Raw genomic sequence first — 25,259 nt, forward strand, 5'->3', positions numbered from 1 at the left:
TTTACCACCATAAACTCTGGTAAGGGGTAGGCCTCAAAAGCAAGTTCCAGGCAGGCCACCAGGCAGCTCAGATATAAGTCTAGCCCAAGGACATATCTACGAAATGCTAATAAGCTAAACCCAGGTTGGTATTGGTGAGCTGGTAAACCAGTCTCAAACTGTGAGTTCTGAAAGTGCAAAGCTACTGCCCAAGGAAATGATAAAAATAATTGTATATTTGGGAATGGTCTATAGGATTGCACTGCACTGTTCCTGAGATATGAATTATCTAGCCTGCATGTTAGTACTCATCTGCAAGAAGACTTTGTAGTATTGCCCTGGCCTCAGTGACCACTGAAATTTCAGCCCAAAGCTAGGCTCACAAAGACCTGACTGTCAGCCATAGTCAAAGCGCATAGGGATCTCCTGGACCTCCATCAATGCTATCATCCCAGGTTTCCTTGGCTGAAGGACTTCAGAGCAGATGTGAGACGAACATGCAAGCTTTTAAAGTGTCCTCACTGGCCGGTCAGTGGTGGTGCATGCCTTTAATCCCAGCACTTAGGAGGCAAGGGGCAGGTGAATCTCTGTGAGTTTGAGGCCTGCCTGGGCTACCGAGTGAGTTCCAGGAAAAGGCACAATGCTACACAGAGAAACCCTGTCTCAAAAAAACAAAACAAAAAACAAACAAACAAATAAAATAAAAAACAAAAAATAAAGTGTCCTCACTGGAGAAGACTTCCCAGTGGAACCCTACAGTAGCACGTCTGCATAACACATTTTCCTCACATGGTGAGTTGTCTGTTTAGCTTTTATTTTAGCATGATATTATAAGGGATGTTTGTGTGAATAAACCATGTATAGTCAAAGGACAAATTTTGTGTGGACATTCTTAATGCCTAGCACATTTCAGCCCATAGGCCTGAACACTCGTCAACAAGGGTGGTGTCATTTTGGTGCTGAGCTTCATCCTTGGTGCCAAGGAACAGCTTGTTTGTGCTTAAATATAAAATGCCTCATTGTGGTTAGGATTTCAGAGTTACGTTAATTCATCCAAGGCAGTGAGGTGGCCCTGAATCCTGGCCAGGGTTTTAGAATGAGGAGGATGTTCTTTACAGCTTCTTCATGAACAAATATTATATGGAGAGCATACCTTTGCTGAGTAATTTTTCCCTGTGTGATTCTTAATAAGCAAAAGTAATTTCAATGGTATGGAAATAAAAGTGTGTAGGGAAGGTAGAAACATGAAAAAGAACAAGGGTATGTAAGTCCTCATCATGGCTATGAGAAGGCAGTTGGGTAGATGTGACTCAGGAGGAGTGGAATCTTTTGACCCAGTGCTTCTATTCCTGTTGACTAGCTCTTTCCTGCTGATTGTATCTATCTCTTAGGCCTCAGAGAGTACCTGACCAAAGGTCCAGTATTATTAGTCACTAGAATAGAGTGACAGAAGTTCATCTGTAGATCTTTCCAAGTTAGGGTTCACTGTAATTGCCTGATGTAAGGTCACTCCTGTGTTTCCATGTAGTCTGACCATTTTGTTCCCATAGCTAACATATCCTGCCAAAGGGGCATGTTAAATTTTGAAGAATGAGTCTATACATTTGTAAGGGAGGAAAATAAGGAGATGCCCTTTGTGATCAACAAGTCAATTGAGACTACAGTATGAACTCAATCTTCTATATTTAACTATACTAATGGTGTTTGAGGGCTACTGTAAAAAACTAGTAGTGGAGAAGAGAAGGAAGGACTTCCTGTCATTCCCTCCTGCTCAGACTCCTCAGTTTTTCATTCATCAGTGTCTTTAACAGGTAAGTGTGTTAATAGAGTTAACTAGCCTACATGATGTTACAGAGTTGTGCCAAGCTGAATCTAGTCTCAGGAAAAAAAACATATATATGCAAATCTATCACTCATTTCTTATGATCTTCCTGCTCTGCCTTCTCTATGGTATTGGACATGGGCTATGGATATTGCTCTGTATGCTGTGGATGTGTTGCTCTGATTGGATAATAAATAAAATGCTGATTGGCCAGTAGCCAGGCAGGAAGTATAGGTGGGACAAGCAGAGAGGAGAATTCCAGGAATAGGAAGGCTGAATCAGGAGTCGCCAGCCAGACACAGAGGAAGCAAGATGTGAAGACAGAACTGAGTAAAGGTACCAAGCCACGTGGTTAAACATAAATAAGAATTATGGGTTAGTTTAAATGTAAGAGCTAGGCAGTGGTAGGCCTGAGCTAATGGACAAGCAATTTTATAGAGGGCACATGTAATTTAAGGTGTAAGTTCACACATTTCTCTTCATTCCCCATTTGCTATTTTATGCTCTTCCAATTCACTTCCTGTTTCTAGGTTGTATTCTATTACAAAACAAGTATCACTGAGCTGTGAACATTTCTATCAAAGAATTATTTACTCACATTCTTGCACTGAGGTTTCCGCTTTTTCCTTTTTTTAAAATTTGATTAACAGATTCTATGGAATTTGGGTCAGATTTATGAAGAGCTGTATCAAAGAAAGGGCCTATGTCCATTGTAGGAAGAATCATCCTACAGAGTCAAAGGTTTCTTTGTCTGTTTTCAGAGAATCCTTAGGACTCTAACTTGAAATGGTGATTAGCAATGATGAGAAGGAAGTCCCCATTGAGGTGGGAAACATATCCTGAGATGTGCATCAATATGAGCAAGGGAATTGTTAAGTGTATTGAGATGTGTCTACCACTGGAATAATTAATGTTCATGCATTGAAATTAAGGCTTCACCAGAACAGTATTGAAGTTGGAATAGGGGCAACTTCATGATCTCGTGCCTCTGAATATTTTAAAATTGTGACTGCATTTTCAGGGATCATTTCTCTATTTTGTAGTATCTAGACTTTAGGCTTCTTTCTTAGTTTTGGACAGGAGATGGTCCTGCAGACATTATATATAATATATAATAATTATAATAAGAAAAGTGAAGAAGAAAATGACCATAACATTTTTATATATGTCAAGCACTAGAGGAAAACCAGACTCCTAGTGTAATTACTGAACACTTTAACACATTATTGGGAAAATGAGGAATGAAGGGGAGAAAGAAAAAAAGTGACAATAAGGAATTAAGATATGTGGAAATATAAAATAAGATGAAAGAGTTAAAATCTGATTAATTGAATAATTGATTGATTTTTCTGGACCCATTCATTAATTCTGTGGGAATGCAGACTGCAGTAGAAGTGAAAACCAGTGTGATTGTTCCTCAAAGAAGCTGTTCATATGACTCACTCTGCTGTAGACACCAAGGGGAAATGAAGATGTTTATTATAGAAAACTAAAGTGCACAGGTATTATAGAATCATTACTCATACCAGCCAAAAATTGTGACATATCACCATGAATTCAAGAATATATAAATGAAATATATTCATACAGTGAAATATTTTGGGTATAAAATTATGTTGATAAATGCCACAGTGTGGATGCTTTTAAATTAGTAAGTCAAATGAAGAATCAAAACACAAAATGATTTGCTTTATTATATATATATATAGCATTATATTTTATTGAGATATTATTAAGTTAATAGTTTTCATCTCAAAGTGACTAATTCAATTTTTTTTGCCACATTTGCAAGATCATGCTTCCACTGATGATATCTGGTTGCACAGAAATTCTATAATTCTAAAGAAACCCTATGTTAATTCTGCACAATTCTCCTTTGTCCATTCCTGTAATCTGTGTCTTGCCTTATGAATTTGTATATTCAAAAATATGCTTATAGAAAATTAGTTCTGGAGTCTTATTATGATTAATGAAAAATAAGATGACAATATTTATGAGAGATGCATGTCCATATGCACTGTTATGGGGTTGATCCAGGAGGTGGTCATCCCCATTTGTGAGAACCTTATAGTCAGAAAAATAAAAGCATTGATGGAAATTATTCCTGATGTATTGCTTTTTCTCAGAAGAGAAATACAGATGAAAAACACTGAAATGTCTTGTCTTGTTCTGAGTAGTTTGCACATGCTGCTTTTTTAATTTTTAACTCCATGACAGCGGTTCCTAAAAGTCAGTTGAGTCAGGACCATCCTAGGGTCTTGAGGAAACTTCAATATCTGGACATAATTATCCAAAGATATGATTCAGTTGGAGTGGGATACACTTTAGAAATGTGTTTTCATAACAATTCTGAATGATGATGTCACTACTGACCATGACCTCCTAGGAAAGAATCACTGCATAGATGGTAAGTTGCCTTACATGACTAACCTTACACATGAAGGTACTCACAGTAGTCAAGGTTGTAGATAGAGGGGGCTACCAAAAATCTTTCTTGTGTGGGACAACAACATCAATGTATGGTGTGCCTGCAATCATTAGAAATGGAAGCTGAGCCAGAGATCCATCACCCTCATGCCTAACCCAGTCCTCATTATTTGCTTGAAAAGCTCAGGGAGCTCACAGCTCCAAGAGAAGCATACTATGATTCTCAAGGCCATCTGGGATGAGATCTAAGTCTCTGAAACAATGCCATGCCCATTTCATGATGGTCTCTGCTCCCCTAGTGGAACATTGGAAGAAGTATAGTAAAGTAAATTGCTCTATAAGAGAAACTGTTTTGAGAAACTCATTAAATCATGACCAGGAAGACTTACAAAGCAACATGGAAATACCTACAGGGATGGCACACCCCTGCACTGAGGCAGAGGTCTTAGCAATGCATAAACCCACATAGGGAGATTTTGTTGCCAAGGAGAATATTGGTGCTCCACAAATGCATAAGGTTATGGAGAAACAGGAACATTTGTGTTGAAGGAATTGGGGCTAATCCGATGTGCAGGAACTTGCTGCAGACTGGTAAAGTTGAGCAGACTTCACCTGGGGCATGGAAGGAAAGAATCTGATCATATATGAAGGGTGCTCAAATAGAAATAATGATGGTTGGTCCTCCCCTGATTTATCAGAATTAATGTTAGAAAAGGGCTGATACAAGGATATAGACAGTGTTAGTAGACTCTTGGAACTCTGATTCAAGTAGAGCCAGGTCTTATTTAGCATATTCTGAAAAAACATATGCTTCAATCACTTATGGACATAACCATATATTACTCTCTCTGACTTAAACATCCTTCACTTTGGGCAGAGGGAATATGTGGAGGGATATCTAACACTAAAAGCCTTTTGAAAAGCCATATGAAAACCAACTACTGTAGAAGTGTCTGAAAATAAATACATTTTATAAAAAGAAGTAAAATGGAATAAGCATATAATGAGGTATACGATACTGCAAATAGATACCATAGATATGCAAATACATATCTAGTGCTAAGAATGGATTGCATCTTTTTAAGTATTTTTCAGGGTATGGCTCCATTACTGAAGACCTCACATCTTATGGTGTAGAATAAGGAGGCACATGGTCTTCATTGGAAGCTTCCTTGCCATTGACTAGTGTTCATAATGCTTGAAGGTGCTATGCATGCTACCTGAGGAGAAAGCCATCATTAACATCACTCTGATATATACAAGAATGATCTCTATATAAAATATACCTACTGGAGGGATTGTCTCACAAATCTTATGGTGATAACCAACGACATTTTATTGAGTGGAAGGACAATTCTCTGAAATGTATCTCATACCTGATACCATTATTGAGAAAAGTTGAGATTGAGAGAAGATAGATCACAGGCCCACACGGAAACCTACTGCTATTATTCTGCTAAAAGAGAAGAGCAACAGAAGACTCTGAAGGGCGTATTGTTACACCCATAGACTACACTGATCAACCTTTGTTAGAGAAGCTTCCTACTATAGATGGCAATTAACACAGAAATCTACAACTGGACAATATAAAGGAACTGGAATACTTCAGAATGAGTGATCTTGAATGAGATGTCTTTATCACACCCTTCCTTCTACTCTATGGATTTATATGGAAGAGAAAATAGGAGAAATTGTCAGAGCTGGAGATGGTAAATGATTTTAAGGAAAGAACATTTTTTCAGACACAGCTGGCCTGAATCACATATTAACTCCAAGACTTTGATAATATGCTCAACTCCAACACAATTCAAGCCAGACAAAATCCCAACATGAAGGAGAAGAAATAGGCAGAACACCTCACCAATAGTGAAGAAGCCATTTTGAAATAATAGCTGTCTGGAGCAGGACAATAACATTTCTCAAAAGATGTGACACTTGGTATTTCACACACAGTCCAAGGCAAACCTCATCTTCAGTAATATCTGTGAACACAAATTGAATATCATGATTTGTAGTGTCTGTTTTCTTTTTCTTTTTTCTTTTCTCTTTCTTTCTTTCTTTCTTTCTTTCTTTCTTTCTTTCTTTTTTTTTTTTTGGTTTTTCGAGACAGGGTTTCTCTGTGTAGACTTTGCCTTTCCTGGAACTCACTTGTTAGCCCAGGCTGGCCTCGAACTACAGAGATCCTCCTGGCTCTGCCTCCTGAGTGCTGGGATTAAAGGTATGCGCCACCACTGCCTTGCTTCTTTTTTCTTTTAAGAGATAAAAAGAATATGGAAATGGGTAGGTAGGGTGAAGGGCACTTGGGAGAAGTAGGAGGTAGAAAAGAAAATTATAAAAAATATAAAACCAAACACAACTGGTAAAAAGTCAATGAAATGACTCCTAATGATATCCTGCTGTACTTGTAGACTAGAGCCTAACATAATCATCATCAGAGAGGCTTCATCCAGCAACTGATAGAAGCAGGTGCAGAAACCCATAGCTAAACATTAGATAGTACTAAGGGAATCCCATGGAAGAGGGGGAGGAAGGGTTATAGGAGCCAGAGGGGTCAAGGACACCAGGAGAAAACCACCCACAGAATCAACTAACCAAGGCTCATAGGGGCTCACCAAGAATGAAGCGACAACCAGGGAACCTATATAGGTCTGACCTAGGTCCTCTGAATATATGCTATGATTGTGTAGCTGGGTGTTCTTGTGGGATTCCTAACAGTGGGAACAGGGACTGTCTTTTACTCTTTTGCTTGCACTTGACACCCCTTTCTTCCTACTGGGTTGCCTCGTCCAGCCTTGATATGGCAATATATGCCTAGTCTTAATGTAACTTATTATGCCTTGTTCAGTTGATATTCCTAGAAGGTCTGCCATTTTCTGAAGGAAAACAGAGGAGGAGTAGATCTTGGAAAGATGGGAGGTGGGGTGAACAAGTGGGAGGAGAGGTGGGAGGGGAAACAGTGGTCAGGATGTAATGTATAAGAGAAGGCTAAAATTAAATCAATAAATAAATATGATGAATTAAAAAATAGAAATTCTGAACAGCGAAACAAGTAGAAGCTAAACACAGCACAGAGGATTCTGTGTAATGAGTAAGAGCCTCTACTTGGTGTTTTTCAAATTCTCTAAAATAGTGTCGTGTGATCCTCAAAAATATTCTTCAGTATTTCTGCTGCATTTAGCAACTTCTTGATTGGTCTTAGATTTTTTTTCCTGTGGTGACTATTCTTTTTTTATTTTATAATTTGATTTAATTTTACATATCAGCCAGGGATTCCCCTGTCCTCCCTCCTCCCCTGCCCTGGGTCCTCCCCCCAGCCCACCCCCCATTCCCACCTCCTCCAGGGCAAGGACTCCCCTGGGGATTCAGCTCAACCTGGTAGATTCAGTCCAGGCAGGTCCAGTCCCCTCCTCCCAGGCTGAGCAAAGTGTCCCTGCATAGGTCCCAGGTTCCAAACAGCCAGCTCATGCACTAAGGACAGGTCCCAGTCCCATTTCCTGGGGGCCTCCTAAATAGTTCAAGCTAATCAACTGTCTCACTTATCCAGAGGGCCTGATCCAGTTGGGGGCTCCTCAGCTATTGGTTCATAGTTCATGTGTTTTCACTAGTTTGGCTATTTGTTCCTGTGCTTTTTCCAATCTTGGTCTCAACAATTCTCGCTTATACAATCCCTCTTCTTTCTCGCCAATTGGACTCCTGGAGCTCCACTTGGAGCCTGGCGTGGATCTCTGCATCTGCTTCCATCAGTCATTGGATGAGATTTCTAGCATGACAGTTAGGGTGTTTGGCCATCCTATCACCAGAGTAGGTCAGTTGAGGCTGTCTCTCAACCATTGCCAGCAGTCTATTGTGGAGGTATCTTTGTGGATTTCTGGGGACCTCTCTAGCACTTTGATCTTCCAATTCCCATGGGGTCTTCATTTAATATGGTCTCTTTTTCCTTATTCTCCCTCTCTGTTCTTAATCCAGCTGGAATCTCCCACTACCCTAAGCTCTCTTTCCCTCGACCCTTGCCCTTCATTACCCCCCCTCACGTCCAGTTTGCTCATGTAGATCTCATCCATTTCTCTGTCATTGGGTGATCCCTGTGTCCTTCTTAGGGTTCTGTTTTCTAGGTAGCCTCCCTGGAGTTGTGAGTAGCAATCTAGCCATCCTTTGTTTTACATCTAGTATTCTCCTATGAGTGAGTACATACCATGTTTGTCTTTCTGAGTCTGGGTTACCTTACTCAGGATGATTTTTTCTAGATCCATCCATTTGCCTGCAAACCTCATGCTGTCATTGTTTTTCTCTGCTGAGTAGTACTCCATTGTGTATATGTACCACATTTTATTTATCCATTCTTCAGTTGAAGGGCATCTTGGTTGTTTCCAGGTTCTGGCTATTACAAACAATGCTGCTATGAACATATCTGAGCATGTGCCCTTGTGGTATGGTTGAACATTCCTTGGGTATATGCCCAAGAGTGATATAGCTGGGTCTTGGGGGAGATTGATTCCCAATTTTCTAAGAAAGTGCCATATTGATTTCCAAAGTGGCTGTACAAGCTTGCATTCCCACCAACAGTGGAGGAGAGTTCCCCTTGTTCCACATCTTCTCCAGCATAAGCTATCTTCAGTGTTTTTGATCTTAGACATTCTGACGGGTGTAAGGTGGTATTTCAGAGTCATTTTGATTTGCATTTCCCTGATGATTAGGGATGTTGAGCAATTCCTTAAATGTCTTTTGGCCATTTGAGCTTCTTCTATTGAGAATTCTCTGTTTAGCTCTATAGCCCATTTCTTTCTTTTTTTTTTTTTTTTTTTTTTGGTTTTTCAAGACAGGGTTTCTCTGTGTAGCTTTGCGCCTTTCCTGGAACTCGCTTTCGAGACCAGGCTGGCCTTGAACTCACAGAGATCCGCCTGCCTCTGCCTCCCGAGTGCTGGGATTAAAGGCATGCGCCACCACTGCCCAGCTATAGCCCATTTCTTAATTGGACTGTTGGGCATTTTGCTGTCTAGTTTCTTGAGTTCTTTATATATTCTGGATATGAGCCCTCTGTCAGATGTGGGGTTGGTGAACATCTTTTCCCACAATAGGAACAGAAGGAACATTACTAAACTCCTTCTATGAGGCTACAATTACCCTGATTCCTAAACCAAACAAAGATGCAACAACGAAAGAGAACTACAGACCGATCTCCCTCATGAACATTGATGCAAAAATACTCAATAAAATACTGGCAAACAGACTCCAAAAACACATCAAAACAATTATCCACTATGATCAAGTAGGCTTCATTCTAGGGATGCAAGGGTGGTTCAACATATGAAAGTCCGTCAATGTAATATACCATATAAACAAACTGAAAGAAAAAAAAACACATGATCATCTCATTAGATGCTGAAAAAGCATTTGACAAAATCCAACACTCCTTCATGATAAAGGTCTTGGAGTGATCAGGAATATAGGGAACATACTTAAACATAAGGCAATTTACAGCAAGCCGACGGCCAACATCAAATTAAATGGAGAGAAACTCAAAGCAATTCCACTAACATCAGGAACAAGGCAAGGCTGTCTGTTCTCCCCATACTTATTCAATATAGTACTTGAAGTTCTAGCTAGAGCAATAAGACAACATAAGGAGATTAAGGGGATACAAATTGGAAAGGAAGAAGTCAAGCTTTCGCTATTTGCAGATGACATGACAGTATACATAAGTGATCCCAAAAATTTGACAAGGAACTGATACAGCTTATAAACACCTTCAGCAACATAGCAGGATACAAGATCAACTCAAAAAAATCAGTAGCCCTCCTATATACAATTGACAAACAGGCTGAGAAGGAAATCAGAGATGCATCACCTTTTACAATAGCCACCAATGACATAAAATACCTTGGGGTAACTCTAACTAAGCAAGTGAAGGACCTATATGATAAGAACTTTAAGTCCCTGAAAAAAGAAATTGAAGAAGATATCAGAAAATGGAAAGATCTCCCATGTTCATGGATAGGCAGGATTAACATAGTAAAAATGGCAATCTTACCAAAAGCAATCTACAGATTCAATGCAATCCCTATCAAAATCCCAACACAATTCTTCACAGACCTGGAAAGAACAATACTCAACTTCATATGGAAAAACAAAAGACACAGGATAGCCAAAAGAATCCTGTACAATAAAATTACCTCTGGAGGCATCACGATCCCTGACCTCAAACTCTACTATAGAGCTACAGTAATAAAAACAGCTTGGTACCGGCATAAAAACCAACATGTGGACCAATGGAATCGAATTGAAGACCCTGACATTAATCCGCACACCTATGAACATATAATTTTTGACAAAGAAGCCAAAACTGAACAATGGAAAAAAGAAAGCATCTTCAACAAATGGTTGGCATACCTGGATGTCAACATGTAGAAGGCTACAAATAGATCCATATCTGTCACTGTGCACAAAACTTAAGTCCAAGTGGATCAAAGACCTCAACATAAATCCAGTTACTCTGAACCTGATAGAAGAGAAAGTAGGAAGTAGTCTTGAAAGCATTGGCATAGGAGACCACTTCCTAAATATAACACCAGTAGCACAGACAGTGAGAGAAACATTCAATCAATGGGACCTCTTGAAACTGAGAAGCTTTTGTAGAGCAAAGTACATGGTCAACAAGACAAAACAACAGACTACAGATTGGTCTTAGACTTTATGCACATTAGGAAGAGTAGGGTAAAGGGCCCATATGTATCATTTATTTCTTCCCTGATCTGAGGAGCCCACCAAATGTAATAATCAATGGATAAATCAAATAATGTATCTCTGTGCCATATGATATCATACAACCTGAGAAAATGAGGAAAATGTGATAGTCATTATTTTGAGATATTTTTACCTCTTAATTGTTCCATATTTTAATACTGGTGAAAAGATACTAGCTTCCACCAGGACTCTTATAAGGAAAAAGTTTCAACCAAAAACACTAGCCAAGTAGCTACACAGACAAAAATAAAGGGTGTGTGCTAAGGTAGAGGGGGACACAGTACAGAATTATTATTTAGTGTTCAGAGCCATCTTTGTGATAAGTCCTAAATATTTCCCAGTGCCAGTTACAGAACAATGTGGTTGTCTCTAAGGCTACCATGATGTGTCCTGAAAATGGTAAAGTCTTGCCATAATAGAGTGACAGGTAATATGGGTAACTCTAGATTGTGGCTCAAATTAGTTTCCCAAAGAAAAGACAGAGTTTCAAGAGATCCTCACAGCAGGCCATTTACTTTTCTTCTTAGAGCTAGGTCTCAAACATCACATTCCTCTTTGAGAGTCACTATCTCCTAAAGATTCTGGTGTGATCCAGCTCATTCTACCCTGATAGAGGGATCCAGGGTCTGTGTTCTCACAGGATCCATCCATCCTGTGGTTGGGTCAACCATAGCTGTGGACTGTAGCTGAATTTTTCTCAGGTCCTGCCTTCCCCAACAGTCCAGATGAATCTCTCCCACCTGTGGTCTCACAGCTGCTTATAAAATAATTACTCAGAGGCTTATATTAATTACAAACTGTATGGTCTATGGCTTCAGCTTCTTTCTAGCTAGCTCTTTCATCTTAAATTAACCCATCCCCATTAATCTATATGTTGCCATGTGGCTGTGGTGTTATCAGTCTGCTGGCATCTTGTTGCTCCTTTGGTGGAGTCTGGCATCTCTCCTTCTGCCCTTCTTCTCTCTGTATATCTGCTTGGATTTCCCACCTGGCTGTAAGCTTTCTTACCATAGGCCAAAACAGCTTTATTTATTATCCAATGGGAGCCACACATATTCACAGCATACCAAAAGAAATCCCACAGCAGTAGACTATACACAAAATAGAATGTACTGATTAAGCCTAAGCTAAGGATGGTAACCAAACATCCCATTCTAAAGTGCTAGCAGAAAAAACAACACAACTTTGCCAAGAAACATAATCAACATGAAAAATTCCAGGTATAATGTGATACAAACTCTATAGTATGGCTGGCTAACATCCTCTGACAAGGTCAACAAAATCAGGTTTCCAAAGTTCACAGAGGAAGCCCAAACCCACCCCAGAGGGAGAGCCAAGATCATATCTCAAAAAGAGCCTGAAGTAGAAATGCCTGGAGGCTCAAGCCAGTCACCAACACAGCCAATCAAAAAGAGGACATGTTTGAGGGGTGGGGCCAACTATCTAGATATTTGGGATTTAAAGCCTGAGAGAGGTGTTGCTGAACCAGGTCCCGAGACTTCAGCAATATTTGAAGAGTTGAGTCTGTGGAGTGAACTGAGGCAGCAGCAGTCTCCACAGGTGAGGCCCTGCTTATGCCAAGGCAGAATCTGAAATTGTCCTGGAGGGGGCCTTGAGAGACTCCATGGAGAATCAGGCTGATTCCCAAGGAGGAAAATATATTCTAAGCCTCAGCTTCCATGCTGTGAGAAGGTGGAGGGGAGGAGGTGGGGAAGGCAATGAAGAATCCAGTATTCTTGACTCTTGGTTCCAGGGTTGTGTAGTATCCATTAAGTACAAGTCTGGGTCTGTCAACAGAGAGTGACAGCAGGTGTCATGCACACCAGTAACCATCAGTTTTCACCTCCTGGAAAACATAGATTGTCTCTTTCACATAACCCCTGGGTATGTATGTTTTCGTTTGACCTGTGCAGAGTTGATAGTAGTAGTAGTAGTAGTAGTAGTAGTAGTAGTAGTAGTAGTAGTAGTAGCAGTAGCAGTAGTAGTAGTAGCAGCAGCAGCAGCAGCAGCAGCAGCAGTAGTAGTAGTAGTAATAGCAGCAGATGGCATGGTCCTTTTCAGGTCCTATGGGGAGTTTTGCTTTGGAGATACAGAAAGACCTGAACATGAGTACCACAAGAGGTTTTCTATTGTACTCCCCATCCACTCTTGGATCTAGTTTCCTGTGTTGCTCTCTCTCTCTCTCTCTCTCTCTCTCTCTCTCTCTCTCTCTCTCCCTCGCTTTTTTCTCTCCCTTGTTGTTTTTTTTTCCAAGACAGGGTTCATTTGTGTAGCTCTGGCTATCCTGGAACTAGCTCTGTAGGCCAGGCTGGCCTTGAACTCACAGATATCAGCCTGCCCCTGCCTCTGAAGTACTGGGATTAAAGGTATGCACAACCACTGACTGGTTCCTATGATTTTCCATATGACACCATTCTCATTGAGGTAGTGAGTGAGGAGTATGGTTACATGGTTCCGAGTGTAGGACAGAAGGAATAATACCTGTGATTTTTCCCGCATTCTTTATAGAAGACATTTCACAAAGTTTTCATTCAAGTATGGAGGGTGCAAGACAAGCCCAATACTTGCTGTATTTAAGAAAGGGATATAATGTCATGTGGCCTGAACTTTAGGATCACCTTGAAATTAGGATCCAATGCCACATAATAGAAGTTTTGCTTGGAAGGAATTGTGAGTCAGTGATACCCTAAATCCATGTTTCTTTTTATTCTCTGTTCCTCACTGTGTATGGAGATCTCTTTGAAATAATAAGATGCAATCCAACTGGTTTCCATTGCTAGAGGGACATGTGCTCTTCATTTTTCTTTGGATCTAATAAATCTCGGTGGCTGATTTAGTTCAAACATATCCTTAGCCTTTTTCACAATCTTTGGGAAAGTATTTGGAGGAATAGTTCAAAGAATTTTATCAACTGTAGATAGCTGAATTTCTCAGGGAGGAGTAAGAAGACACTTTAAAAATGTTTGTGTAGTCACATCTTAATATCTCTCCCCTCTCTAGGTGCTTGAGAAATGACTTCTGTTCTCTTTCTGGCCATCCTTTGCTTGGGACTGTCCTCAGCTGCTACAGCACCTGATCCCAGCTTGGATGCTGAATGGCAAAATTGGAAAATGAAATATGAAAAATCATATAGCCTGGTTGGTAACCTGAAAACTGTCCAGAATAACCCCAGAGTGCATTGAAATTGCTGTTGAAATTCTCTAGGCACATTAGAGGCCACATATTCCCCACCACCACCATCACCACTGAGAGATTACTTAGTCACGATCATTGTGAGCACAGGGTAGTCAAATTCCCTTTTCCTCTGTATGTGGAGAACATGTGGCTATAGTGTCCTAGAATATCTCTCCTTGGCCTCTAGTCACCTGCAGCTGCAAGTCCACAAGGTCAGCTTGTGCAGGAGTTTAGTTAGAAAGAAATGTCATCCATTATGTTCTTATCCAGGAGGAAGAAGCAATGAGAAGAGCAGTATGGGAAAAAAACTTGAAAATTATTAAAGATCACAATGGGGAGAATGGTCTGGGTAAGAATGGCTTCACCATGGAAATGAACGGCTTTGGTGACATGGTGAGTGTGACATGGATTCTTCACACTGTGTTTTCTTGAGTGTTTACATGGAGTCTTTTCTTTTATAATCATTATGTAATTTTCCTTGAAGACTGATGAAGAATTCAGGAAAATGATGATTGATTTCCCAGTCCGAGCTCACCCTCGCCAGGAGGGGAAAAGTATCCAGAAACGTTATGCTGGTGTTGTTTTACCCAAATTTGTGGATTGGCGAAAGAAAGGCTATGTGACTCCTGTGCAGGACCAGGCAAGACCATATCATGTGCCCATCTTCTTAAGAAATGTTGAAGATGAAAAGGACTTGGTGTTTCTGTGTGCACATTGAGTGTGGAGATATGTGCAGTACATTTTTTTAAATAAAATTTTTCTTCTTTGAGTGCTTTATACATTTTTACAATGTATATTAATCCTAGAAACCCACCACATACTCTCTTTTAAGCTCCATCCATCTTTCTGTAGAATTCATTCCCTCTTCTTGGGTCATTAATAAGCCATAGAACCAATTGATCCTGTTCAAATGTTCATGCATGTGGGCATGACTGGGGCATGAGTAAACTGTCAGTAGTTGTATCCTTTAGGAGACCGATTATCCCTTCCTAGTCATCTAACAACTGCCAGTAAATAATTTTCATAAAGTAGAAATCTGTCTGAGTTGTTGTTGGGGTTGGTATTTGTTTGTGGATGACAATCTTTTCTTCCCTGCTCAGGGCAACTGCAATTCTTGTTGGGCATTTTCTGTGATTGGTGCCATAGAAGCACAGATAATCTGGCAACTAAACAAACTCACCCCTCTGAGTGTGCAGAACCTAGTGGACTGTTCTAAACCTCAAGGCAATAATGGCTGTGTTTCGGGTGATACATACAATGCCTTCCAGTATGTATTACACAATGGAGGTCTGGAGGCTGAGGCAACCTATCCATATGAAGGAAAAGTAAGTGGAAATCCTCTGCTGTCATTTTAACTCACCTTGGAGTGTGGGACAATTGTAGAGAAAATCCACTATTTTTAGAGCTCAAATTATTTGATAGAATCTCTCTGTACACCATCAATTCTGTCATTAGAGCATCTACATTTACATAACTTTCTGGTGAAATGATTTCAGTGCTCTGTTTGCTTGTGTGCACATAAAGAATATTCAAACTACTGTACATACAATAAAGATTTTCTACCTTAAAATTTCTAATGGATAGGAAGACCAATTTGTTGTCATTGAAGAAATGCAAACAAATTTTCAGTTCTAAATCTCCCAGTAGCATTTCACTTCCTGAGATGATTTATAACAGCCCAGACTTGAGTGTGCTCAGCTGTAAATGGCAGAATGTTGTAGTTGTGACTCATGTTCTCAAGAAGGTGAGTGAAAGTATCTGACTCTCTTACCTCTTTACCTTTTAAAGGAAGGGCAATGCAGATATAATCCAAAGAATTCCATTGCTGAAATCACAGGATTTGTGTCCCTCCCAGAAAGTGAGTACTATCTAATGGCTGCTGTTGCAACTATCGGGCCCATCTCTGTTGGAGTTGATGCTTCCCATGATTCATTCAAATTCTACAAGAAAGGTACACAAATTTTCTTCTAGATAAGAAAAATCTTAGGACATCCCTGGGCCACAACATGTTCATGGGCTGGTATTTATGTTTAAAGTGTGATGTGAATATTTGGTTTTCTGGGATTTTATTCCTCTCCACATAATCATCATGATCGTAGTTTTTCAGATAATGTGACCTCCACATGCAATTTAATATGTCATAATTAATGAAATTTATTGGTTAGCTAATTTTTCAACTCTCCTACTTTTCATGGATGTTTTAGGTACTTATAGAAACTGATTATCTAAAATTAAAATAAAACAGATCCCCTTGAATTAAGTAATTTATCTTCTATGTGGTATAAGGTTCTAAAAACAAAGAATAAAAAATTCCAGGGAGTCATCTAATATGCAAGTAAACAAGTGTTTATCAACAAATCTACACTGATTAGAATTGCTTCCCTTTTCTGTGAAAATCTCTATGTATTAGTGTTCTTGGTAACAATTCATTCAGCTCTTTTTTCTGATTGTAGTTTACATCATTCCTGGGATCTCTGAAAATGCTTTCTATTGTTAGTGGCAGTGGTCACTGTCAGGTGTCTTGTGCATCTCACATCAGCTTCCATTTTATTTCTCAGGTATTCATCATGAGCCAAATTGCAGCAGTAATTCTCTGACTCATGGAGTTCTGGTTGTTGGTTATGGATTTGAAGGAAATGAAATGGATGGTAATAACTACTGGCTGATAAAGAACAGGTATAAATTGCCAAAAAATATCTATTTGAAATTCCAGGGCCTTGATAGATGGTTCAGTGGTTTAAAGCACTGCCTGGCTTTCCAAGGGATTCATAAAGGCATTGCAAGTTGCAGTCAGTTGTTGAATACACAGCCCAAAACTTTGTCCCATTTTAGTTGAGCAATATGTGTTCTTGTTTTCCTACATACATGCATGAGGTGTGTGTACATGCATGGATGTTTACATGCTGGTGGATACATGAGTAATCGAGTGAGCATATGTAGAGGTCTGATGTTAGCATCAGCTTTTTTTTTATTTATGCAATTTCTATATTGCAGCAGTGTGTCTTGATGATCTAGTTCATTGTCTAGACAACTTGGTCCAAGTATGTCCTGTTACCATGTCCTGAGAACTTGAGTTACAGGCACAATAAAATGTCAATATCACTTTAATGTGACTCTTGACATTTATCTCCAGTCCTTAGCCTCTGAACTTTCCTACAGCTTGAACAGCCTACTCACAATGTGTGGTAATAATATTTCCATCTGTCACTGGTTTCTTGTGGGTCAATGTCATGTCTGTGCCATTGTTTTTCTAAAATCTGACACATTTCTTAATTTTGGGGGTAGACAACCATTCTGCCCATTCTCTACTATGGTGTTCACTGTCCTGTTTGAGGTGCCTCTTGGTGCTCAGAAGTAAATCCTCTACCTTTTCTGATACTTCTTTTAGGTTGGTCTCCTGTTAATATATATAAAATGTAAAATGTGTATATAACAGACATGTATAATTTATTAGATAATAAATCCAACATGCAATGATCTTTTTACTAAATGGAAAACACAATTTTATTTTCAGCTGGGGTAAACGATGGGGCAGGAAGGGCTACATGAAAATTGCCAAAGACTGGAACAACCACTGTGGAATTGCTTCATATGCCTACTACCCCACCACTATGTGAGCAACTTGACCACAAGAAAGCACCTGGCAGGAGACAGCATTTCCAGAGAAGTGCTGTCCCCCTTTTGGTGACTACACTTTGGTGGGTATATGGGAGTTATGTCTCCTAAAAGCTACATCGCCATGTGAATTTTGAAACCTTTCAACTATTTGACATTATGAGCACTGTTGCTCTAACGTATGTTTATGATCCCTGAAGAAACTTATTTTTAATTTTAATGATTGTGCAAATAAAATCATTTAAACAGTAAAAATTCAAGTATAATTTATAGGTCCTTTCTCTTTTTTCAGCAACTTTTTTTGGTTAAACTTGCAATTCATTATGAACTTAAGACTGAGTGTTATTCTGGTGTTCATAAGATTGTGTGGGTGGATCTACTGTGATGGATGATATTCAACTATTGGTTGTGGTTTGCTTATAGGGTTCTATTTATCTTTCAGAATCTCATCCCTGAAAGACTGTATGATAGTTTCTGAATTTGACATTTTTAGTTGGCACAAATTTCCCCAGGCTCAATTCTCAGCCAATTTCTGTAGTGCCATGGCCCCATGTGCTCCTCCAATGCATAATGCTGTGACTCTCCCTTTTCATGACTTCAACCCTGTGCTAGCTTGCTCTAGAGCCCAGAAACCATACTATAACATGCCATGATTATTGTAACATAGCTGAAGCACAAGATAAGGACCTTAAAATAGACTTTATAAGTATGATGGCGTTCTTTACAGGATAAATGAGAAAATGAATGAATGAAGACAAAAAGAGTAAAAGGAAATGGATAAAATATTTCAAGGCCTAAGAGTAGAAATAGAATCAATAAAGAAAACCAAAACCGAAGGAATTCTGGAAACGAAAAATTTAATGTTTCAAACATAAAACTCTGAGGCAGGACTCAACAGCAGACTAAAAGAGATGAAAGATTCTTAAGAAATTGAAAACAAGATTTTAAAAAGTGAATACCCCAGTAAAAGAAAATATTGCCAGTAATCTAAGGTGGTGTCATCCTTGTGGATTTCTGGGAACTTCCCTAGCACCTGGTTTCTCCTGATCCCCATGATGTCTCCCTCTATTGTGGTATCTCTTTCATTGCTCTTCCATTCCATCCCTGTTCCAGCTCAACCATTCCATTCCCTTAAGTTCTCATACCCTATTCCCTACCCTCCATTGCCCCCCTAATCCCTAGTCTACTCATGGAGATCTCATCCATTTCCCCTTCCCAGGGTGTTCCAATAGACTACCCCAGTAATCAGATTAGTGAATACCCTAACTGTCATTATAGAGCCATCACCCAGTAACTGATGGAAACAGATGCAGAGATCCACAGCCAAGCCCCAGGCCAAGCTCCAGGAGTCCAGTCAAGGAGAGGGAGGAGGGATTCTGTGAGCAAGAGACATCAAAATTATGATTGAGAAACATACAGAGACAGCCAAACCAATCCAGTGGGAACTCAAGAATTGTGGACTAATAGCTGTGGAGCCTCCATGGGACTGGAATAGGCCTTCTGCATAGGCATGACAGTTGTGTAGCTTGATCTGCTTAAAGGGCCCTCTGACAGAGGAATCAGGATCCATCCCTAGGGCATGACTGGAATTTGTGGAGCCCACTGCCTATGGTGGGATACCTTACACAGTCTTGGTCCAGGGGGATGGACTTGACCTGCCTCAACTGAGTGTATCAAGCTGTGCTGATTCCCCATTGGAGGCCTTGCTTTGGAAGAGGTGGGAATGGGGGTTGGGATGGGAGAACGTTGGGGCAGTAGGAGGAGAAAGGGGAGGGGAGATGTGGTTGGTATGTAAAATGAATAGAAAATTTCTTAATATAAAAGAAAAGAAAAAAAATAATTCCCCATCAAAAAAATATTGAATTAAAAAATTCCAGACACATTAAAAAATCATCCAGGAAACGTGGGACACTTTGAAAAGACCCAATCTTAGAACAATAGGAATAGATAAAAGAGAAGAAACCTAGGTCAATGACACAGAAAATATTTTCAACAAAATCAGAGAGAAAACTCCATAACCTAAAAAAGGAGGTGCCTCTAGAAGTACAAGGTACAAGAAACATACAGACGACAGCAAAGACAAAATTCCCTTGAACAAATGATAATCAAAGCACTAAGTGTACAGAACAAATAAAGACCATGAAAGGCTGCAAGGGGAAAAGATCAAGTAACATACAAAGACAGGACTATCAGAATAACACCTGACTTCTCAATGAGACTATAAAAGACAGAAAGCCCTGGGCAGATATTCTACAAACTCTAAGAGACCTCAGATGCCCAGACTACTATATCCCAGAAAACATTCAATCACAATAGATGGAGGGAAAAAAAGATATTTTGTGATAATTTCAAATTTAAACAGTATCTATTTAAAAATACTGTCCTGCAGAAAGCACTACGAGGAAAACTTCAACTTGAAGAAGTTAAAAACATGCATGATAAAACAAAGAATAAATATCCCCAGAACAGCAAATAAAAAGGGGGGAGCACCATGACAACAAAACTATAGAATAAATAACACTGTTTATTGATAACTTTCAACATTAATGGTTTCAATCCCCACCCTAAAAGAAACCAACTAACAGAATGAAATGAATGGATGCAAAAACAGGATCTAATTTTCTGCGGCATCCAAGAACCATATCAAAGACAGAAATCACTTCAGAGTAAAAGAAAGGAAAAATACATTCCAAGCAAATGGACCTAAGAAGCCAGCTGGAACAGCCAGTTAATATCTGACAAAATAGACTTCAAACAAAAGCTAATCTGAATAGATAGGGAAGGACATTACATACTCAACAAAGGAAAAGTCCTCCAAGTGATCATTTGAATTTTTAATATCTATACACCAAACACCAGGGCAGGAAAATTCATGAAGAGACTACTACAGCTTGAAACACATATTGATCCTGACACACTGGTTGTGGGAGACTTTAATGTCCCACTCTAGGCAATAAGCAGGTCATCTAGAAAAAACTGGACAGAGAAATGCTAGAAATAAGTGACAATATAAACCAAATGGACCTAACAGATATTTATAAAACATTTCACTCAAACACAAAAGAATATACCTTTTTCTCTGAACATCATTAAACCTTCTCCAAAATTGATCACATCCTTGAACACAAAGCAAGTCTCAAAAGATACATACACAGAAAAAAGAACAACAGCCTGCATGTGTGTGAACACCATGGATTAAAGTTGGATATCAAGGACAATAGAAACAATAGAAAGCTTACAGATTCATGAAAACTGAAAAACTCACTACTGAATGAAAAGTGGGTCAAGGCAGAAATTATAAAAGAAATTAAAGACTTTCTAGAAATAAATGAAAATAAATATACAGCATACTTAAACTTATGAAATACAATGAAGGTGACTCTAAGTGGTAAATTTATAAACTAAGTGCCTAATTTAAAAATTATAGATATTTCATACTATCAACTTAACAGCATGCCTGAAAGCTTTAGAACAAAAAGAAGATACCACACCCAAAATGAGTAGATACCAAGAAATATTCAAACTCAGGACTAAAGTCTATAACTCAGTGTAGATTAATTTCTAAATGGTCTTATTAAATAAAAAAAAAACATGGAGCCAAATATAGGGGTGAAAGCCTTAGAGAGATCAGGGAAATAGGGAAAACCACCAGCCAATCTTACCTCATCAACTCTGCAGCTTCCAAACATGAGTTACTTCCTGTCTACCCATACCTTTATTGCCTTGCTGTTCTGCCATCTGATTTGCTCTCTGTCTAGCTATATCACTTCCTCTTCCTGGTCAGCTCTGTCACTTCATATCTGTAAAGGCCTCCAGAACTCTATGGCTGGTACTGGGATCAAAGGCACATGCCACCATGTTTGGCTCTGTTCCCTAGTGTGTGGCTTTGAACACACAGAGATCCTGCCTGCTAAGTGATAGGATTAAGGGTATGTGCTACCACTGCCTGACTTCTTTGTTTACTTAAAATGGATTGCTATTTCCTCTGATCTCCATGCAAACTTTATTTATTAAAGCACAAATAAAATATCATCACATTTCCCCTTATTTTGTCTAATAAAAATAAAAAGTTATAGCTAATATGAGAAAAACTTTTCACAATAAGGACAATAACTATATATAATATAAACAAGCAATAAATATATCAACAGTGTCTAGTCCATTTGCATTTCACAAATTCAGAGAAAATATTCCATTATCTATTCTATTTTGGTGAGTCCAAAATGTACCTAATTCACTTTCTATCCTACCTTATATTACCAACAGAAAACTATCTAATGATGTATTTCAAACTTATACACTTAACATGTCTTAGTGAGTTTCTTTTCTGAATTTCTTAATAAGGAAAACTGTAACTATAACTATTTAATCTTCAACTACCTCAGAGACCTGAAAAGGAAGTAATGTTACCTAGTCAAACAGGAAGTGCAAACAAGTGACTTCCAAAAAATGAGTTATGACAGAAACAGCCAGCTTCCTGGACTGTCATCTGAGGTTTCTCTGCACATTGGGGTATCATCTTCGGCCTACAGTCTTAGCATATCTGACAGACTCATTTGTGAAGTAGGATGTACACAAGGTCAACAGCTTGACCTCACATTTGGTGCAAGTATTCCATATACCAGATAAACTTGAATTCTGCCAGTGTCCTGTCATGATTCAAGATTCTAAATTCTGGAAATTGCTGGTGTTTTTGGAGTTCAGCTTCCCATTCTTCTCAGGTTGTGGGTGGCTTCATCTCCTTTATTTAATACCAGCCTACCATTGAGTGGTTGGAGTCCATCAGCTTAGTTACTCCTTCAAGAATAACTGTGTCAGCTACTGCTCCACTGCACACCAGAAACCATTGGTCCACTCCCTGTTCAGCTACCTTTGAAGAAAGAGGGACTGTACCTTTTCCAGATTGCAAAGCCACTTCAGCAATGGTGCCATATTGTCCTGGCCTGAGAGGATGCCTGTTGTCAAAGCTGTAACCACACTTGTCTTGGCAGGGATTAGTAGTCCTTTGTTTGTATCCTGTTTGTCCATTTTGGATAGCATACTCTCAGCAGTCGATGTGAGGGCACTTTCTTGCTAAGTGCCTAGCTTTTGCCACAGTGAAAGTTAACTCTATATGCAGTTCCTTCAGTGGCCATATCTTCTCTGAAGTAGATTGGTGCTGCCAGGAGCAGACATGTCTCATAGTCATAAAAAAGAAGGAAATCTATGTTATTAAAACATTTTAAATGCCATATTCTGTAGATCTCTGAAGGGTTTGAAGATGACCTGTCCATCTAAAATATATCTCTGCTTGACCTTGAAAACATACCTAATGTGACTATAAGTTCAATTGTAATGTCTGACTACTAACTTTCATATCTTTATATCCTAATAGTTGGTAATAATAACATTCAAGGATTAGCAAATTACATTGTTAAATGAACTGTATAAGTACAACATCCTGAACAGGATTAGAAATATGTATACAGAATTTTCTAACAATATCAATCTCAAATTTGTATCAATATATATAATTTGTATACAATATATAAAAATCCAATCTAATATAAAATATTTAAAACTAGTAGATGTCTTTTAAAAGTAATTCAGTAATCTGCCTTTTTATTTGTATCATGTCTATATCCCCTCTTTTTTCTTTTCAGAGTAGATTAAATAATATGCCCTTTATTCTATAATTTCTATATTTTTTCAGAGTAGATTCAATAATCTACCTCTTATCCATATCCTGTTTTTCCTTTCCTTTTTTTCAAACAATAAACTTAAATCTATCTCCTTTGTTTAGATTCTTTCCTGACCATTAACAATAACAACTTGTCACCAACTATCCTAAACAATGACAATTATCCCAAACCCAAAATCCGTTGAAAGACCAAAAACCACTTATTGGGAATGTGGGTGACATGTTCTTAAAATTGCTTCCTACTGTTTGTGGGTGAAGGCATCTTTAGGAGATCCTGAAAAGAAAAAATTTTAATTAATTGTCAAGTTACTGTAGTGGTTGCTGTATCATTTGTTGTCCAGTCTCTTCATAATGCAAAAGTTCAGGGCTTATCTCAAGTCCTCACTGGAATAGTCTGTGAGACTGGATCATCTCAACTGGCCATCTCAAAATTGTCCTGAGCAGTTTGTAATCCAAAGCTTATCCTTGGGTGATGTTTGTCAGCTTAGTGGTATTATTGTTGTCCATGTGGAATCATCGTTGTTGGGCCCCATCATCTTTCTGGAGACTTCAATTCACTGTTAGGCCTGCTCATGATTCCCTTGCAGAAAACTGATAGAGACTCCAACACAAAAACATGTATAGGAAGTTAAACGAAGGCATTTTCTAGAATTAGTTAGTACTCAATATGACCATTAATATAACAAAAGTTTAAGATTATATATATGTATATATATCTTATAGATTTTGATATAAAATTCATACCTTAAGAAAAGTTTAAAGAATCAAAATAGAACCAAAGAATTGAGATTAGTGGCAATAGAATAGTCCCTTAATTTTGGTTTTCTTCTGTCCCATATCAGATGGCTCTTTCTTCTGACATGATATAGAGATTTTGCACTTTCCTTTTAACAAACATGCTTGAGTTTAGAGAAGGAGAGAGCCATTTTCCAACTCCAAAGCCAGTTTTAATTTTTGGTTGAACTGAGACTACAAAAAGACCATTTGTGTTAAGTGCTTTTAGAGAAGAGCAGAAACAAACATTTAGGAAGACATGAAATTTTATATGTGATGTAACAACAGGCCAATTTACTCTTTTCTTGGGACAAGTTTTTTCTAGATGACTTGTTCTTTTTCTTCAGCTGTCTCATTTGTCCAGTGTTCTTCAGATTCCTTAGCCTTCATTCTCCTGAAAGACAAAAACAAAAACCCTTCCTTAAGACTAATTTTGGGCAAGTTATATCTGATTGATAGAAAAGCATTTGTTAGTGGTATAAGTTAATTTAATTTGGATGGTCATGCTGGTTGACGAACTATCACCTCTTCTAATTAAGAGGTCTCTCTTGAACAAATCAAATCTTCATCAATGTTGATGGTATCCACAGCTTATCTTCTCCTGTAGAAACAAAAGCAAAACCTTGTTCCCAATGTAACACATATCCTGGTTTCCATTCTGAGGTCAGTGCATCTTTAAAGCACAAATGCTGATTCAATTCTGTAGTTTTTTCTATTATCCAATGTCTCTCCATAGCTGTTGTTCCTTTCTCATTAGCTTTAAGAAAATTCAAAGTTAATAGAGATTTTGTAATCTCTTTCTGGGGTTTTATTTTTGTTACCCCTTTCTGTTTATTTAGCATGTCCTTTAGAGTTCAATTTGATCTTTCTATGACTGCTTGGCCTGTAGGATTATGTGGTATACCTATAATATGCTTTATATTGTAATAAGCAAAAAACTGTTTCATTTTACCAGAGACATATGCTGGGGCATTGTCAGTTTTAGTTTGTGCAGGTATACTCATGATGGCCATAACTTCTAGCAAATGTGTGATTTCTGAATCAGCT

At 38.6% G+C, this 25,259-nt stretch overlaps 1 protein-coding gene and 1 long non-coding RNA gene across 3 annotated transcripts in view; one reads left to right on the forward strand and one right to left on the reverse strand.

The window, feature by feature from the left end:
* Positions 1-13,980: 13,980 nt before the first annotated feature.
* On the forward strand, positions 13,981-18,010 carry LOC128103845 (cathepsin R-like). Of its 2 annotated transcripts, none has more exons than XM_052728487.1 (7): positions 13,981-14,106; positions 14,414-14,536; positions 14,628-14,783; positions 15,244-15,468; positions 15,932-16,094; positions 16,702-16,819; positions 17,658-18,010. In XM_052728487.1, the coding sequence occupies exons 1-7, from the start codon at positions 13,981-13,983 to the stop codon at positions 17,758-17,760; spliced, it is 1,014 nt and encodes a 337-aa protein (XP_052584447.1). In that variant the 3' UTR covers positions 17,761-18,010. The 2 variants fall into 2 exon arrangements, with proteins under 2 accessions (XP_052584447.1, XP_052584449.1); XM_052728489.1 differs by having other exon boundaries at positions 14,417-14,536.
* Positions 18,011-19,774: 1,764 nt separating this feature from the next.
* The window catches only part of LOC128103513 (uncharacterized), a 64,570-nt gene continuing 59,085 nt past the window's right edge, over positions 19,775-25,259 (reverse strand). The window contains exon 3 of the long non-coding RNA XR_008215704.1: positions 19,775-24,606. This is a non-coding gene — a long non-coding RNA (uncharacterized LOC128103513). The remainder of the gene's footprint in view (positions 24,607-25,259) is intronic.

The sequence above is a fragment of the Peromyscus californicus genome, unplaced genomic scaffold (genome assembly GCF_007827085.1).
Source record: "Peromyscus californicus insignis strain IS unplaced genomic scaffold, ASM782708v3 Scaffold_8__1_contigs__length_139910024, whole genome shotgun sequence".
NCBI lineage: Eukaryota > Metazoa > Chordata > Mammalia > Rodentia > Cricetidae > Peromyscus > Peromyscus californicus.

Excerpts from the sequence above, each read along its gene's own strand:
- LOC128103845 (XM_052728487.1), top strand. The coding sequence starts at position 13,981 with ATGACTTCTGTTCTCTTTCTGGCCATCCTTTGCTTGGGACTGTCCTCA. Across the intron at positions 14,784-15,243 it reads TGACTCCTGTGCAGGACCAG|GGCAACTGCAATTCTTGTTG; the intron begins GCAAGACCATAT and ends TTCCCTGCTCAG. Across the intron at positions 15,469-15,931 it reads CCTATCCATATGAAGGAAAA|GAAGGGCAATGCAGATATAA; the intron begins GTAAGTGGAAAT and ends TACCTTTTAAAG.